General features: G+C 40.6%; 1 protein-coding gene across 3 annotated transcripts in view; it reads right to left on the reverse strand.

Annotated features, from left to right (window-relative positions):
* The window catches only part of LOC140326387 (uncharacterized), a 116,637-nt gene that overhangs the window by 54,012 nt on the left and 46,299 nt on the right, over positions 1-16,326 (reverse strand). For 2 of the 3 annotated variants that reach the window (XM_072404929.1, XM_072404931.1), the window contains exon 3: positions 12,645-12,738. In XM_072404929.1, coding sequence (XP_072261030.1) covers positions 12,645-12,738 — 94 coding nt within the window. Of the gene's footprint in view, positions 1-11,868; positions 12,112-12,644; positions 12,739-16,326 lie in introns of those variants that run through there. The other variant, XM_072404930.1, reaches the window with a different exon arrangement.

A 16,326-nucleotide genomic window follows, 5' to 3' on the forward strand; every position in this document is an offset into this window, starting at 1 on the left:
CAGCATCAAGGAGACACACACAGGATCAAATATCGGGGGATGTCTTACTCACGGGTGAGTGTCTTATTTTAATAATTTTTTCAAAAATCGGGGGGTGGCCTATTTAATGGGGATGTCTTAAAATCGGGAAAACACGGTATCAACTATCACAGATCCCTGCAGGACCAGGAGATCTGTGCCCTCCACTCACCTTGCACTCCCATGCTGCAAGCAACAACTCTCTTCAGGTGTCTCGTTCACAGGCTGCTTCCTGGTCCAGATCACGTGACTCAATGTCAGCTACCCCTTTAACTTAGAGGACTAAAGTGTTCTGCAAACGCACTCCATCTGCTGGCGGAGAGGTGAACACCATCTGAACTGCATTTTCTCCAGCACTCTCCCTGGTGGCGCTTTGGATTCCTGCAGGTCACATGCTCTCTAGTCATCTGGTGACCTACCCTATATAGGGAAGTGACTGGCAAAAAGAAGTCGCCCTAACAAGGAGTTCCTTTGGCTCTATTCCCAGGTTCCAGTTGTTCCTGTCTGTGTTTTCTGCTGCTGTTTTTCCTATGTACCAACCCCAACTTGACCCTCGACTGCTCCTGTTTGGTGCCTGCCCTGACCTCTGGTTTGTCTGACCATGCAGTCACTAGCCTCTTCATGCATGGGGGCCGCAACCTGGCAACTTGGCTCTGGAGAAGACCAGGCAGTTGCCTAGACTCTGTGCCCCATGCATGTCTCTGCCAAGTGGACTGGTGGCACGGAGGGTCCACCATCCTACCCTACAGCGTGTGACATCAACCCAGAAAAAAAGTGGAGGAACATCAATACGGGTAATGCGTCTGCAGTAAATGGTGTAATCAAAATTATTTTTTTTGCTCAAACTGGAGTTATACTTTAAATAATAATTGTTTTCAAAAAAAGTTTTTTTTTTTTTTTTAATGCACAAGAAAGAATAAATAAGCTACAAGGGAAACAGGCAAAATTATTTACAATGAGCACTAGGCTGAATAAAGAGAGGAGGGTCAAAAGTCGTCCCAGTAAAAGCTTGGGATCACCAGGGTACCATGATCTACAAAAAGAGGAACAAGCATGTAATGGTCTAACCAAGGACTAATTTTGGCTGCTCTAAATAGAATTCAACAGGAAGAATTGTGTGTGTACTTGTACACTAAGATGGTTTCAGGTTAATCCATATCCATACTTGAAAGGACAGCTGGACAGTATCCATAGAAGGGTCTCTACTGAAATAGGATCAGTTTCCAGGGCTAGCCCCTTATGCCTTGGTTGGAATAGAACTCACCTAGAGATTCTAGGTTTCTTACCACTTACCCATATATGTTACTACTGTTTTGGGTTATTCCTTAGGGACCCCAGTTCTGCAGCATATTACCAAGCAATGCTGACTGCCTTGCAATTGTTGTAATCTAAAATTGTTACAGATGTTCAACCTCAGATTTGCACTATTTTATTTTGTTTCTCTTGTTTTGTGTTTCCTGTTTTGCTTTTGTCTTTCCCTTTTCTATTAAGAACCAGCTGGTAGGGGATGCCCCTCTGGAGATCTTGTTATGAGGGGAAACCTATTGTCTCACAAAGTAAAAGGGTTTAACGCTCCCCAGTAGCGGACCAAGGCCTTTGTTTTCGCTCCCTGAGGGCGGATATTATATACTTGCAAGAAACACGTTTTTCCCAACACTCTTTCCCTAAATATCTCTACTCTTCATACTCTACAGTTCATATGGCTAGTTCTCGTACTAAAACAAAAGGGGTGTTTTATTAGGGTTCAAGAAATATATTCCTTTCTAATACAAAAACATGGTTCCTGATCCTGAGGGTAGATTGCTGCTCTTGCTATCTTGATGATGCTCTAACTAATGTAGTGGTGTATTGTAGTAATGTAGCTGATGTTAAAAAAGCCATAGGGAACAAGAAAAGGGCATTCCAAAAATATAAAAATGAAGAATCACCTTCATTATTTGAAAACTATAAAGAATATAACAAAACTTCAAATCAAAAGACAGATTGCAAAGGAAAGGAAAGCAAACCCCCAAAAACTTTTCAAATATAATAATAGCAAAAAGATCAGATCTGAGCATGTAGGCCCCTTAAAGGATGTCACTGGGTTGGTGACTGGGGATAAAGACAGGGCAGATTTACTAAACACTTTTTTTAGCTCTGTGTACACAAAGTGAAATGGCAGAGCTCATATCCAAATTCATAATAGCAATGTCACTGCCTTAAATGAGTCACAATAGCTCAGAATTGATATGATTGAGAAACAGCTGGGAAAAATTAAGGTTGACAAAGCACCAGGACCTGATGGATTACATCCATGTGTCCTCAAAGAGCTGAGCTTTGTTATTTCAAAGCCATTATTTCTAATTTTTAGAGACTCCTTAGTCACTGGCAAGGTACAGATGGATTGGTGTTCCTACCTTCATAAAGGGAGCAAAGTCATTACCAGGTAACTACAGACCCGTTAGTTTAACTTCCATACTTGGAAAGGTCCTAGAGAGTTTGATAGAACCACATGGAGTACATAAAAGGTGATAGTCAGCATGACTTCAGGAAAGACAGAAGTTGTCAAACAAGTTTACTCTCTTTTTATGAGGAAGTAAGTAAACAGGTAGACAGGGGAATAGCAGTTGATATAGTGTACTTAGACTATGCTAAAGCATTTGACACTGTACCCCACAGACGGTTAATATGCAAGTTAGGGTCAAAAGGTTTAGAAAAGTCAAACTGTAAATGGATAGAGAAGTGGCTTAAAGATTGCATCGAGAGAGTTGTAATTAATGATTCATAATCTGGATGGTCCAAGGTTATTAGTGGTGTACCCCAGGATTCAGTATTGGGATGTTTACTGTTTAACATCTTATTGAATGATATAGAGTTTGGGATTAAAAGTACCATTTCTGTGTTTGCAGATGACACCAAACTATGTCATGGAATTATGTCCATACAGGATGTCTATAACCTACAAGCAGACCTGGATGTACTGTTTGATTGGGCAGCCAAGTGGCAAATGACATTTAGTATAGATAAATGTACAATTATGCACTTGGGCGTTAACTGTAAAATTATGCTCTTGGGCGCTAACAACATGCATGCTTCATACTGCCTAGGGGAAATACATTTGGGGGATTCAGGAATGGAAAAGGATCTGGGGGTTCTGGTAGATCACAGACTTAATAACAGCATGCAATGCCAAGCTACAATATCAAATAGGCTAGCAAAGTACTTTCTTGTATTAAAAGAAGAATAGACTGCAGAGATGGAGACATAATCCTGCCCCTGTACAAAGCATTGGTCAGACCACATCTGGAATATAAAAAAAATATAAGACAGTGTCTTATTTTCGGGGAAACACGGTACTATAGATTGCTTTAAGAAAAAGCTGGATGCTTTTCTAGAAGCACAGAATATAACTGGGTATTAAGGCTTTAAAGTAAAAAGACCAGTGACTGTTGATCCAGGGGACATCTGATTGCCTCATGGAATCAGGAAGGAATTGTTTTCCCCTGTTGAAGCAAATTGTACCAGGGTTTTTTTGCCTTGCTCTGGACCAATTATGTCTTATGAGGTTTTATACCTGTGATATGTTTATTTCTCTAGTGGTTGAACTTAATAGACTTATGTCTTTTTTCAACCTATTCTACTACGGTATGTAACTATGAATTTTGCACCCAACTGTACCTAGCTGGAATGGGCGATGGCACTGTTGTGCTATGCAGTGACTCCAATATGATACCAATTCCTGTCTTGGATAAGAGAGGGCCCCCTTTAAAACTTTCCCACCCAGGTGTGCTGTCACTGCATACCTTGCTTTTCCAGCATTCTCTAATCCACTGCTGACGAGAACTCAATCCAACTAAGCTAGACTACACGCATTTTGCACATCCATACCCCATCTTCTCAAAAATAATTATATTGTTGTGACAACCCGCTCTCTTCCACTGGTTTCCTCCTGCAGGATAGTGCCCATCCCGCAGTCTGACCACAATGCAGTCCTAACATCCTTCTCATCTCTGTATCAAAAAACCCTCGGGTTGGAACTGGTCTCTTAATGATGCGCTTTTGAGCTTTCTTCTTTAAAGGAGTTTTTTTTTCTCTGAACCCGACTCCTGATGTTACCCTGGATATGCTATGGAATGGACACAAGGTGGTGATTAGGGGCCACCTTATGCAACTTGCTTCACAGCATAAGAAAGAACATAATTCTCTGCTTTTCCAATTAGAGCAGGAATATGCATCTGTTGGATCAATATGTCAAAACCGATGGCAGAGCTTAAAAAACAATTGGAAAACATAAGAAACCAACAGGACCTTGGGCATAAAAACAATTAAGATGGGCTAAACATAAATTTTATGTAAAAGGCAATAAATCAGATTCCATCTTGGATAAAAGACTTAGGGACATCAACCTCTCCTTCCAACCTATAAGACTGAAAGGTAGGACCCACTAATTTATCTAGTAATTTACAAACTATTTTAAACAAATGTAGTAAACACCTAGCCCACCTATATAATGATTAGTGTTGGTGTTCAAATTCGGGTTGTCCTTATATTCGACCCGAATATGGCTGTTCGATTTCGAATAGACCCGACCCGAAAAACACGGGATTCGACTGCAAAAATTCGGGAAAAAAAAAGTAAAAAAAAAAAAATTCAAATTAATCTTAAATGAATTTAAGTGTGTGTTTTTATTTTAACTAGTTTTTTTTATTTTTTACAGGTTATCCAACAATTACATTATGAATCATAATGTCATTGTGGGATTTCTGGACCGTGGGAACTTTGCAGTTACAGCTAATTGGAAGCACGTGCCTTCAATTAGCTGTAACCTCAGGCGATACCAGGGCAATAGAAGTTCAATGGGGATATGTATCTCCATTCATCACCTCTACTGCTCTGTGATTGGCTGGGGAGAGGAAAATATTTGATATTAATATGAATATTAAAGAGTACCTGTCACATGAATATTAAAGGGGACCTGTCACATGAATATTAAAGAGAACCTGTCACATGAATATTAAAGAGTACCTGTCACATGAATAATAAAGGGGACCTTGTACATGAATATTAAAGAGTCCCTGTCACATGAATATTAAAGGGGACGTGTCACATGAATATTAAAGAGAACCTGTCACAATATTGATGTGACAGGTGGTCTTTAAAGATGATGTGACAGGTCCTCTTTAAGGCTGGGTCTACATGAACGGTTTTAAAAATGCATATAAACCTTCATACCACGTTTATATGTGTTTTATGCATTTTTACAAGCATTTTAAAGTTAAGCTAAAAAACTTTTACAAAAGCCTATGACGCGGTTTACCACGAATTGCCGCGATTTGCAGCGATTTTACATAAGCGTTTATAAAAGTTTTACTTTTAACCCTTCCAGGGAATGAGTACAGGGGTACATAAAACCCCTTACTCATTCCCTGAAAGGGTTAAAATATTTGTAAAAAAATTAGACTAGGCTTTACTTTATTAAATGTGTGTGTTTGTGTAACAAAACTTTTTTTTTTACAGGTTATCCCAATACCAGGATGAATCCTCCTGACAGTGAGGGATCGCAGGGCACTAGGGGTTGAATGAGGACAAGCCTTTCCTTTCACTCCTAGTGCTCTGTGATTGGCTGAGGTTTTAAGTTTCTCAGCCATTCAGCACTAGACATGAATGGGGAGACTTGTGCCCATTCATCTCTAGTGCTCTGAGATTGACTGAGAAATAGGAAACCCTGATGGCAGCTCAAGCATCATCAGGATTTCCCTTTCCTCAGCCAATCAGGGAGCAGAGCAGTCAGCGGAGCTCTGCTATGCTGACAGCTCTGCTCCCCTGATTACTCCCGCAGCCCCAGAGGAGCTGTGACATGTAATACAGATACAGAACACATGTCACAGCTCCTCTAGGGCTGCAGGAGTGATCAGGGGAGCGGAGCTGTCAGCATAGTAAAGCTCCGCTGACTGCTCTGCTCCCTGATTGGCTGAGGAAAGGGAAATCCTGATGATGCTTGAGCTGTCATCAGGGTTTCCTATTTCTCAGTTTCGCCGCGTTTATCCAGCGTTTTAATTTTTTAAACGTTGCAAGCAACGTTTAAGATAACGCTTGTAAAAAAAAAGTGACCAACGACGCTGACGAACAAGGCTTGTTGTTGGAAATGAACGACCACCACGGCGGATCTGATTGGCTGACGATTGTTCACTATCTATCGTGTGTACAGTCGTTCAGTGATCGTGCATGTTTCTGCGGTACACTTTCTCCTTTACATGTCGCTCCCTGCATCGTTCAAACGATTATATCTAGCGTGTGGACACTGTTGGAGGATTATATTTGAACGATCGTATTGTTACAGCATGTACAGAATTGTGCACAATATGATTGTTTAAGTATATTCGTGCATAATCATTGATCGGTCGTAATCGTTCGTTTTCTAACAATAATTATTGGAAGTGTGTACCTAACTTTAGCCTAATATTGATGTGACAGGTGCTCTTTAATATTCATGTGAAGTACAGCGGTATGCAATAGTGTTATGTATCTTTTTATGTATCCTTTTATAATGTATCTTTTTTAAAATGTATATTTTTTTGTATCCTTTAATAATGTATCTTTTTACATCTGTTTAGAGGCTGTAGAAGCTCTACACAGTCCTGAAAAAAATATAAAAAATATAATATAAATTTGCTCTATTCGAGCAAATAGCTGACAAATCGAATAGGGAGCTATTCGACCAACACTAATAGTGATCCTTGATCCTTCAACTCTACTGCACTAGGGTTTTCGGACAACTAATATGTCAAGTTTATAGACACCTTTTCTCCCCATCTCATTACATTTTTATATTTCAATGTTTTTATTGAGTTTTTCAGAGAAAAGAAAATGACATAATAACAACAATAATAAAAATATTATTACCAATAGTAATAACAGAAGGACAAACATGCCTCAACAGCTTACAGAAAGCACAATACCAATCTGTCATGAGTAACAATAAAGAAAGAAAAAAGAGAAATGCAAGAGACTGTAAAAAAAAAAAAACCTTTATGCCCGAAGGCCAAGCTGAAGAGGCAAAAGGAGTGGACTGGACAGGGACAAGGGGAAAGGGGGGAAGAGGACTCTAAAAAAAAGGAGGACTCTTTGTTACATAGAAGCGATACCCATGTAGTGTGATCTGTATTCCTTCCAGGGATCCCAAATAGCATCAAATGCGAGCTGCTAACAGAATAAGTTTTATCAATTTCAAAGAGTATTTGAAAATCCCTGCATCACATTTACTAAATAAAGCACCCTCCGGAATACTTGGTAAATCCTTCTTTAAAACCCTGGAAATTATTCAGAATATTTCTGACCAAAAGTTCTGGGCTGTAGGGCAGGACCACCACATATGTACCATGGTGCCCCTAGCATCACAACCTCTGAAGCGCAGTGGGGAGGTAGAGGGATGAAACTTGGAAAGTCTGTCTGGTACTAAGTACCATTTGAGGAGAACTTAATAATTAGCCTCTACTAATGATAAATTGAGAGAAATTTTAGAAAGAGGGAAGGCTACTTTGTTCCGTTCTTCATGGGACCAGGAGAGCCCAAGATCATTTGTCCAACTCATTACATTTTTAATCACTTACTCTTGGGTAGTACAATGGGAAGGGACATGCTAACAGCATATATTTGTATGCTGCCCAAGCCAAATAAGGACACAATGGCTTGGTCCAATTATAGGCCGATTTCCCTTTTAAACTTGGACGCTGAAGATACTGGCTAAAATGCTATCTACACACCTCACCAGAGAGCTACACATGAGGCAGATTTTTGGCCCCTTCCATCCCCAGTCTGTTGCTGCTGCTTTTCCTTTACGTCTGTTTTGAAACTGCTGCTAGCCCTTACACGTAGGCATCTGGCATTCTCGCGAATAAAATTTTTCGAACATTCAATGGATCCGCAAAATTTCGGTGAACCGATTTCGGGAAACCATTGGAAGAGGAAATTAAAACCGGAGGATTCCCAGAGCTGCATTCAGCCCTGGGAATCCCCATTTGCGATCCCCGGGTCTCCAGAGGTTAATTAACCTCTAGTGCCCGGGGATCACAGAGGATTTCCAGGGCTGCATGATCCAACCCTGGAAATCCTCCTGTTCGCGCTATCCCCAGGCACTAGAGGGTAATTAACCTCTAGTGCCCCGGGGATTGCACACTCTTCTCAATGAATGCAGCCACAGCTGCAAATTATACATTTGTTACAGATTCAAATGTATCATTTGTAAGAGATACTTATATTACAATGTCAGGAGGTTCCCCTGTGCTGGGTATCTTTTTGCTGTTGCTGCATTCATTGAGAAGAGTGTCCAATCCATGGGGCATTAGAGGGTAATTAACCTCTAGTGCCCAGGGATCGCAGAGCATGATGCAGACCTGGAAATCTTCCTGTCCGGCGAGAGCTCAACCTCGGCGAATCAGAAGGCCGTTCTCGCTTACATTTTCGGTAAGCGTGAAAGGCCCGATTCGCCGTGGGATCGAACCTAATATTCTCACTCGCTCATTCCTACTTACACGCACCGGTGGTTCCCAGGTGACATCACAGTCATCAATATCCTCATTTACATCTAAGCCAACATCTGCAAATGCAGCCACTGATCCAGAACCCTTGCCTAGCAAGTGCTGATCACACTCTCCAAGGGTCTCAATGTCTGCCTCCTGCACTGAAATACGTTAGATCCTCAGGCTGTTCGTCAAACAACAAGTGAGAGTCCAGGGAGGTACAGCCACGCTAACTCCTGTCTTTGCTCCTGTCACGGCTGTGCTGGTTGCTGCTGCTGCTGCAGAAGAAGGCTCTGAGACCCAGTCCACAATACTGCCCTACAGTGGCGGACTCCCGGGGAGTATGCCCCCGTGCTAGAAGCGGCAGGTCACCCAGCGCCATGCCTTCCCCTGCGTCTACCGTTCATATTTTACTTATTCGGGCAAAAATGAACCTGTACCAAACGTTTTTTTTGGTAAACAGTAACCAAACACTGAAATTTTTTGTCTTTTTTGTACCAAACTGGCTTCTTTGCTAAATAGCAAGCTGTATCAAACACTGAAATCTCTGTATTTTTTTTATTGTAGGACAGAATTTTTTTAACAAACGGTCTTCTTTGTTAAATAGCAAGAAGTATCACACACTGAAATATCTGTATTTTTTATATTGTAGGACAGAATTTTTTTTACCAAACAGTGTTCTTTGGTAAATAGGAAGAAGTATCACACACTGAAATATCTGTATTTTTTTTTTTAGAGTAGGACAGAAATTTTTCTGTAGCAAACTGTCTTTTTTTGCTAAAAAGCAAGAGGTATCAAAGACTGAAATATATGTGTTTTTTTGAGAGTAGGACAAAAATGTTTCTGTACCAAACTGGCTTCTTTGGTACATAGGACCAGGTAGCATCAAAAACTGCTATATCTGTATATATACAGATATACAGAAGGCTCCTAACCTGTCTCTGTCACAATCCACGTCTCTCCCTGTTTTTATCCTTCACACAGAACACAAGATGGAGTGACTAACCCCTCCCTCATTCCCTGTATATATGCCTGTGCTCAGATCTCTCCTGATTGGGCTGCTGGGCCTTGCTGTGCATCCTGGGAGCAAATGATTCACTCCCAGCCGTGCCATTCCAACCGGAAATAATGGGCGTTCCCGTCCTCTGTTTTTTCCCTCATTTATTCGGCGAGAACATGACCTCATCACGAATCACAAGGCCGTTTTCGCCTAAATGTTCGGTAAGCCATTTTCAGGGCTCACACAAGCCATAGCGCCCCCTAGAGGCTCTGTCCCTTCAAACGTGACAGAACCTGCTGGATCGGGTGGTTGTCCAACTTTCGCTTGGGGGCACCTAAATTATTAATATATTTGGAAATTTGGGTGTGTACACCATGGCTTCATGTGACACACTCTTTGAAGCAAACTATCCAGCTCTGATCCGGCAGGCCAGGTTGCTTTGGGAAATTTGAAAAAGGAACCAGATAGTATAGTTAGGGTGCATAGTGGACGACGGTGAAGATGACATCTTGCCTAAATGTCTATATCCCTTTTGGGTACTTTGATATTATTCCCTTCCCATTACCTACAATTAGTGCAAAGACTCATTCTCAATTTTATCTGGGGAAATGGTAGGCCACATATCTCTACCTAATTTAATTGAAGAAGGAAGGGGGCCTCTCTGTCTGTACCTCATATCTACAACTACAGTCCAACTTGCTAATCTCTCAGTATGCCATGCTGAGACTTCCCTGTGGGTAGCTAATGAGGCAGCAGAATTGTCTCCTCTCCCAATTGATAATCTCATGCTCCACGGGCACTGGCACCCTTATTTCACAATTTTTCTTTTCCTCTGGATCACCCAAACTATTCAGCTAATGGTGGTCTCACAACTTGCAAAAAGTTTATGAGATGTGATGTCTATACAAGGCCCTAGAAGCTTTGCCTTCTTGAGAAATGCCCATAAATTCAACGGACAGAGATTTTCTGTTATTTGCAGATCAAGTACTGAAACATGCAGAAATGTACCTAACCCATAGAGGCTGATTGTTTTTGAAAGTATTTGAAGGCTACTTTCTAATCCTAAAGGTTATATAACTGTAATCTCCAGCTCCCTATTACCCAAACGAGCTTCCAAACCACATGTCTGTGTCACTAATGGGGAATAGGATTTCTAAAACAAACTTGACCCTAAGCTGTAGCAATCAATATGGGACCACACAGCTCTGAGTTCTTCCAACAGCACTGCCTTTGAGGCAAAATTAAATTGCAGATTAGATGATACATGGTACCTGCAAGGCTTTGGAAATTTTTGAGCCCAGAATGTGTAGGGTGTTCATCTAAGGATACACTTTTTCACATCTGGTGGGAATGTCTGAAGAAACACAGATTCAGGATTGCTATCAGTTAGTGTCTACCCAGTACCAACTATCTATACCAAAAGACCATAAGGTCAATCTACTAAAGCTCAAGCCCAAATTTTGTACATTTCCCCAGTTTCATCTACTCCAATTTATTTTTACAGCAGCTAAACAGGTGCTTGCTTAGGCCTGGAGCTCAACAACTCCTACAGTTACCCAGGTCAAAAGGAAAATGTCCTGGTATCTATCCAATGAGAAAATGTCTGCTATTTTGAATGATAGACATGCAAAGTTTTAGAGAATATGAAAGCAATGGATTATAAACTAGCTGCCATGCAATTTTGTGTATGTTGTGTATATGTATTTAAGTACCTCTGTCTGGAATAGGAGTGTGTTGTGTTAAAAACTTTTTAAAAATTTGATAAAAAATTATTGAAACAAAAAACAAAAATGTATCAAGTCTTACGGTTTGTTTTCTTAAAAAAAAAAAAAAAAACATGACCTGAGTGGGAAAGCCTGTTTATTTCAAACATTCTGTACAGTGGGATGCTTGTTGTAAGGTCCTGGTCAACTGGTAATGCTTACTGTGCTAGACACCAATTCTCTAATGAAATAGCATCTAGGTAACAAGGACTGAGGGAGGACCAGGAGTTCACATGACCAGGCAAGGCCAAGGGGTAATTAAAGGTAACCACAATGCTAGACAGGAGCAAGTCAGGGTCAGATTGAATGGTTATGCACAGAAGACTACAGTCAGATAAGCTATTCATGGCTTGAGAGAGAGTTCCCAGTCATAGTCGGAGTCAAAGGTCATACAAATTAGTCTAGGACCAGGCAATGTATCAAGGGTACAGTACAGAAGCACGGTCAAAATTAGGCAAATGTTGGTGCAGGTGACAGGCAACAACATGACAAACAGATAAGGGGCAATACCATAAGGAACTGTGCAAAAATGTGAAAAAATGAGTGCATCCTTAGCAGGTAAGGCAAATTAATGCTATCACAGGCAAGGTAGACTGAGGAGGTTCAGCTTTATTTGGTTAACAGAGGGACAGGATCTGAGGCAGCTTGGTCATGGCTGCATTTTACCCATCTGATATGAAGGAGCCGAGAACATGTTTTGATGGAATTTGCAGTTCCATGTTTTGCCACCAGATGATCAGCTGCATGCGTGCTATCCTGTACCATGCATGGTGCCACTAAAGGGCAAACAAAGGGCAGCACAGGAGCCATTGCCAGCTGCCCAGACATGTCTCTGAAAAGCATGGGAACAAGAAATAGGTTAGTAACAGCTTAAACTTGCTCCCTGTGGGGAAAGCAGTGATATATTTGAGGTTTTAGATGAATTTTGCATTAGAGGCAGAGGCTCATTGCCAAATCTCTTCAATCAGCAGGGAGCTTAAGCTTTGTTAACTGCAAATTATGCAAGTCATTGTACGTTCTTGACATACTTTAGTATTGAAATTATGACGTCCAATGTGCATTATATTATCCTAACTGCTTTACCTGGCCCTTTTTTTAATGTTGGGGATCTTCAGCTGAAAAAAGACCAGGTACAGCTGTTAGAACAGCCAAGCGAGTAGGTGGAGGTGAGTTTATCTCAGCAGTGTACAAAAGGTTAGAACTAAGAAAAAAAAACCCTTTTTTTTAGCATAAAAGAAGGGTTTTTTTCAGCTTCATTTATTTTCTTTCTGGTTTATCTTTTGTTACCTAAAAATATGCTGTCTTTATCTCCATACATAATATATATCGGCTACCTTGTAATTATCTGTTTCACATAAGACTTACCTGAGTGAATTCCGAATAATTTGGGATGGATAGCAGGTGGTAAGATTAGGCTGAGACTGTGAAGCTGTTAACCGTGCTTGTCGCTGGTTTGGAACTGGAAAAAAAAAAGCTTTGTTGACAAAGGAAATCAGAGCCTACATGTTTGCAAACAATTAAAAAAGTACTGTAAACTTCTTGATGTACAATACTGTAAATGGCAACTATATAAAACAGTAAAAGACATAAGATAAATCAAAGGGCCACATCAAAGGTCTACATCTATATTTGCTTCACAAATATACCAGATTACCCCTTCTTTCACTATGCTTCAGAATATGCTATTAGAGTCCAGTGTACATATTGATTTGTTTAAATTAAACATGCTAACTATATTATAATATATTATATTAAGCATGTCATTCCTGTTAACAAGGAAAACATCAAGGAAATCACTAGACAATGTATGTGTTTTAATTCAGCATCTGAATTCAAAAGTTTTATTCAACAGACTCATGTAACAGTAACAAAAACATTCAATAACAAAGAAAGTAGTAGTTTTTAGCAAAGTTAAGATTTGTCTAGTCCATTTGAAATCTGTGAGCCTGTTGTGTTTTTTTTTCAATAGATAACACAAAGCCCCTGATTCATCAATAAAATCCGCGGTCGCTGGAAGCGCGAACGGCCGCGAGCTTTTTCAGTTGCTGAATAGCGCGACGGTGTACGATTTCAGATCGCGAATACGAATGCGCGAGCGATCATCCGATTCTGCTTGATGAATCAGGGGCAAAGAGTACTGATAGTAAGAAGAAAGGGGTAAAGAAGGAAATATAACAATGAGAGAGATAGTAAAGTAGGGTAAAGAGAGATGAGGTAGATATATGAGTGCATTAGGATAAAAAAGAAGGGTTTGGGGGGGTATGGGGGAACAAATCTAAGTGTGTGAGGAGGTCTACGGCTCAGAAGAAGACAAGTAGTGCTATTTCCCCAGGGAGTGGTATACTGCAGCTTAATTAAGCCTTAAACCTCTCCTAAGTAAGCTGAGGATGACAACTTCAGCAATATCAACGTCGGCTAAAAGCCTCTTCATTGCCTCATATCTCAAAGGTAAGGTCTTCCAAGATCCTCTATGTTTACCTAGCGGGTCTGAATTCATACATGTAGTACCCTATCATTGTGGGAGGTCAAAAATTGTCTAAAACCAGGCTCCTCCAACCGAGGAGGAAAAGAGAGATTGACCAGGATAGGGAGCATTGATGAGAGCATAGGTGAGAGACAGCTAAGGTGGCAACTTCCTACAAATAACCCATGTGGGCCATAAAGCAGGATGATGCATAAAAATGGAAGAAAGGAAAGATACCCTAATCAGGTAGAGATGCTGGAGAGGAAACTCCAAGGCACCTAATTTGGAGTGACACTGCTACCACTCTGCCCACAGAGTATCCTTGCAGCATCCTCCTCCTCCTCCCTATAACTGCCAAGAGAAGTGTCTTTCTTAACATCCCCAGCACTTACTCTGATTATAGAGAATGTGCAGCAGTCAATGAATGGGGTAGTTCCTGATTCCTGGTAGTTCCAATCTTGTCCTGCTATTATCTGCTATTCTTTTTTTACCCTGTAAACTCTGGTGGATTCTCAGGCATGTTTTTTGGCAGTGGTGGTGATTCTATGGCACGCGTGCCAGAAGTGGCATTTAGAGGCCTCTCTGTGAGCAAGTACTCCCCACCTGACTGGCCTCCCATTGGCTGTCCCTCTGTCAGCCCATGCTGGCTGCAAAATTTCCCTTCTCCTTCCCTGGAGTCATCAGTTAACCTTCAAAATACCAGGCTGTGAGGAAGAGAGGCAGCTGATATGTATTGAATCTGATGTGCTTAGATCCAGCATTTAGATCCAGCAACAAGTGTGAAAGTACAGAGGGGGAGAGGAAGGGGTAGGCAGACATGACAAGGGGGTGGGAGATCTTGTATTGCTCTGTCTTGGTGATGTAATGTGAGATATAAATAATATTTTTGATTATTATTATTATTATTATTATTATTAATAATATTATTGCTCTCTGCACCCTACTAGGAAGATGTTGATGCTGTCTTAGTGACATGTCTTAGTTATCAAAAAAAAAATGAAGGTAGTAATTCTGCACTGTGGTGATGGCATCTAGCCCAGATGCTTTAAGGAGGGGATTGGAGAAATTTCTGGGTATATGCCACCTCCTTATTATAAAAGTGGGCCACTGTGAGATACAAGAGCTGAACTAGATTGGCCATTGGCCTGATCCAGTGAGCTCTTATGTTCTTATTAGGTTATCAGTCTTATCAGGTTGGTGCTCTTTTCTGGTGTTGGATTATGTATTGGTTCTGTCATAGAGAATGATTGCTGTGCATGAATAACACCCACACTTATTAACATCTGTTCTGTGTGTCCAGTAGATGAAAGGTTACAATGTCATTGCATAGCAGCAGGTTGTCTTTACCTGACATCACATGATCCGTGTAATGCTCAGAGTGCTGGTACAGGTTGGTGTGCAGGATTAAACTCTCAATGGCCTGTGTGTGTGCTATATGAAGGAACAGGACCGACATGGCACTCATTGTACTAGGATTGTCAGGGGGAACTTTGTATTGGCTGCTGTCCATAAGAACCAACCTGGGCTCCTGCTAATGGGAAAATGAGAGCTTGTATGGAAGATCGAGGTCTGCACGCCTTCTGTGTATGGGAAATGTGCCCTACACCTTCACTTCAATTTATTTATGTAAATTCCCCATAAAAAAAGGTCCAACCCGTATACAGCGGAGGCGAATCAAAGGTAAGAAATGCACTCAGATGCCTTTTTCAGAGCAGCCCAATAGCTGGTGGTCAGTGGAACATTGCTCCCTTGTGCTGGTGGGGTCCGCAAATTCAAAAGGAACCTCAGCTAAGAATTACTGTTGATTCAGGGAATATCCATTTCTTTAGCGTTAAATAATAGTGTTAGCTATTTTTATTATATAGATTTGTATTGGGTGATTTATTTTTTTTAATTTTGTGTTTTTGTAGACTCCAAGTCTTGAACATCCAAAAATGAGTACAGCAAAAAAAGCAAAAACAGATAGTGGAAGATCATTCCAAGAGGCCTGGACTGAGTCATTTGGCATGATTGAATGCAATGGGAAAGCGTTATGTATTCTGTGAATGAAACTGTCAGATGGCACTTTGACACCAACCACAAAAGTGTTGTCAAACTTGGTGAAACTGAAAGAAAACATTTTTTTGAAGGGAAATTGAGGAAATATTATTCCCAGTATCAGTTTTTGCAACTATTCTTTTAGAACAAATCATCTGACAGCTGCCAGTTTTCAAATTAAACTGTGTATAGCAAAACATGGAAAGCCCCTCTCTGATGGGGATATTATCAAAACGGCAATGTTGTCTGGAAATAATTCTCTTTTTCTCATGATTTTCCAAACAGAATTAAAATTATTCAACACATGGCTAGTGATTTTAGTCAGCAGCTCACCACTGACTTACAAAAGGCAGCCTGTTACAAAAGCACAGATATAAATAATCAGGCAAGACTAGCCACCTAAGCGTTACACTGAGGTCTAGATTTCTGTACCAAAAGTGATCCACTGTTTTTCATGAATTTTTTTTTTAAATTGTAGACCTGTAACTTACAGAAATATGTCCGAACAGGGGTTCTAGTAGATAATATGAATATAAAAAATGTTTG

This window comes from Pyxicephalus adspersus, chromosome 3 (genome assembly GCF_032062135.1).
Source record: "Pyxicephalus adspersus chromosome 3, UCB_Pads_2.0, whole genome shotgun sequence".
NCBI classification, from domain to species: Eukaryota; Metazoa; Chordata; class Amphibia; order Anura; family Pyxicephalidae; genus Pyxicephalus; species Pyxicephalus adspersus.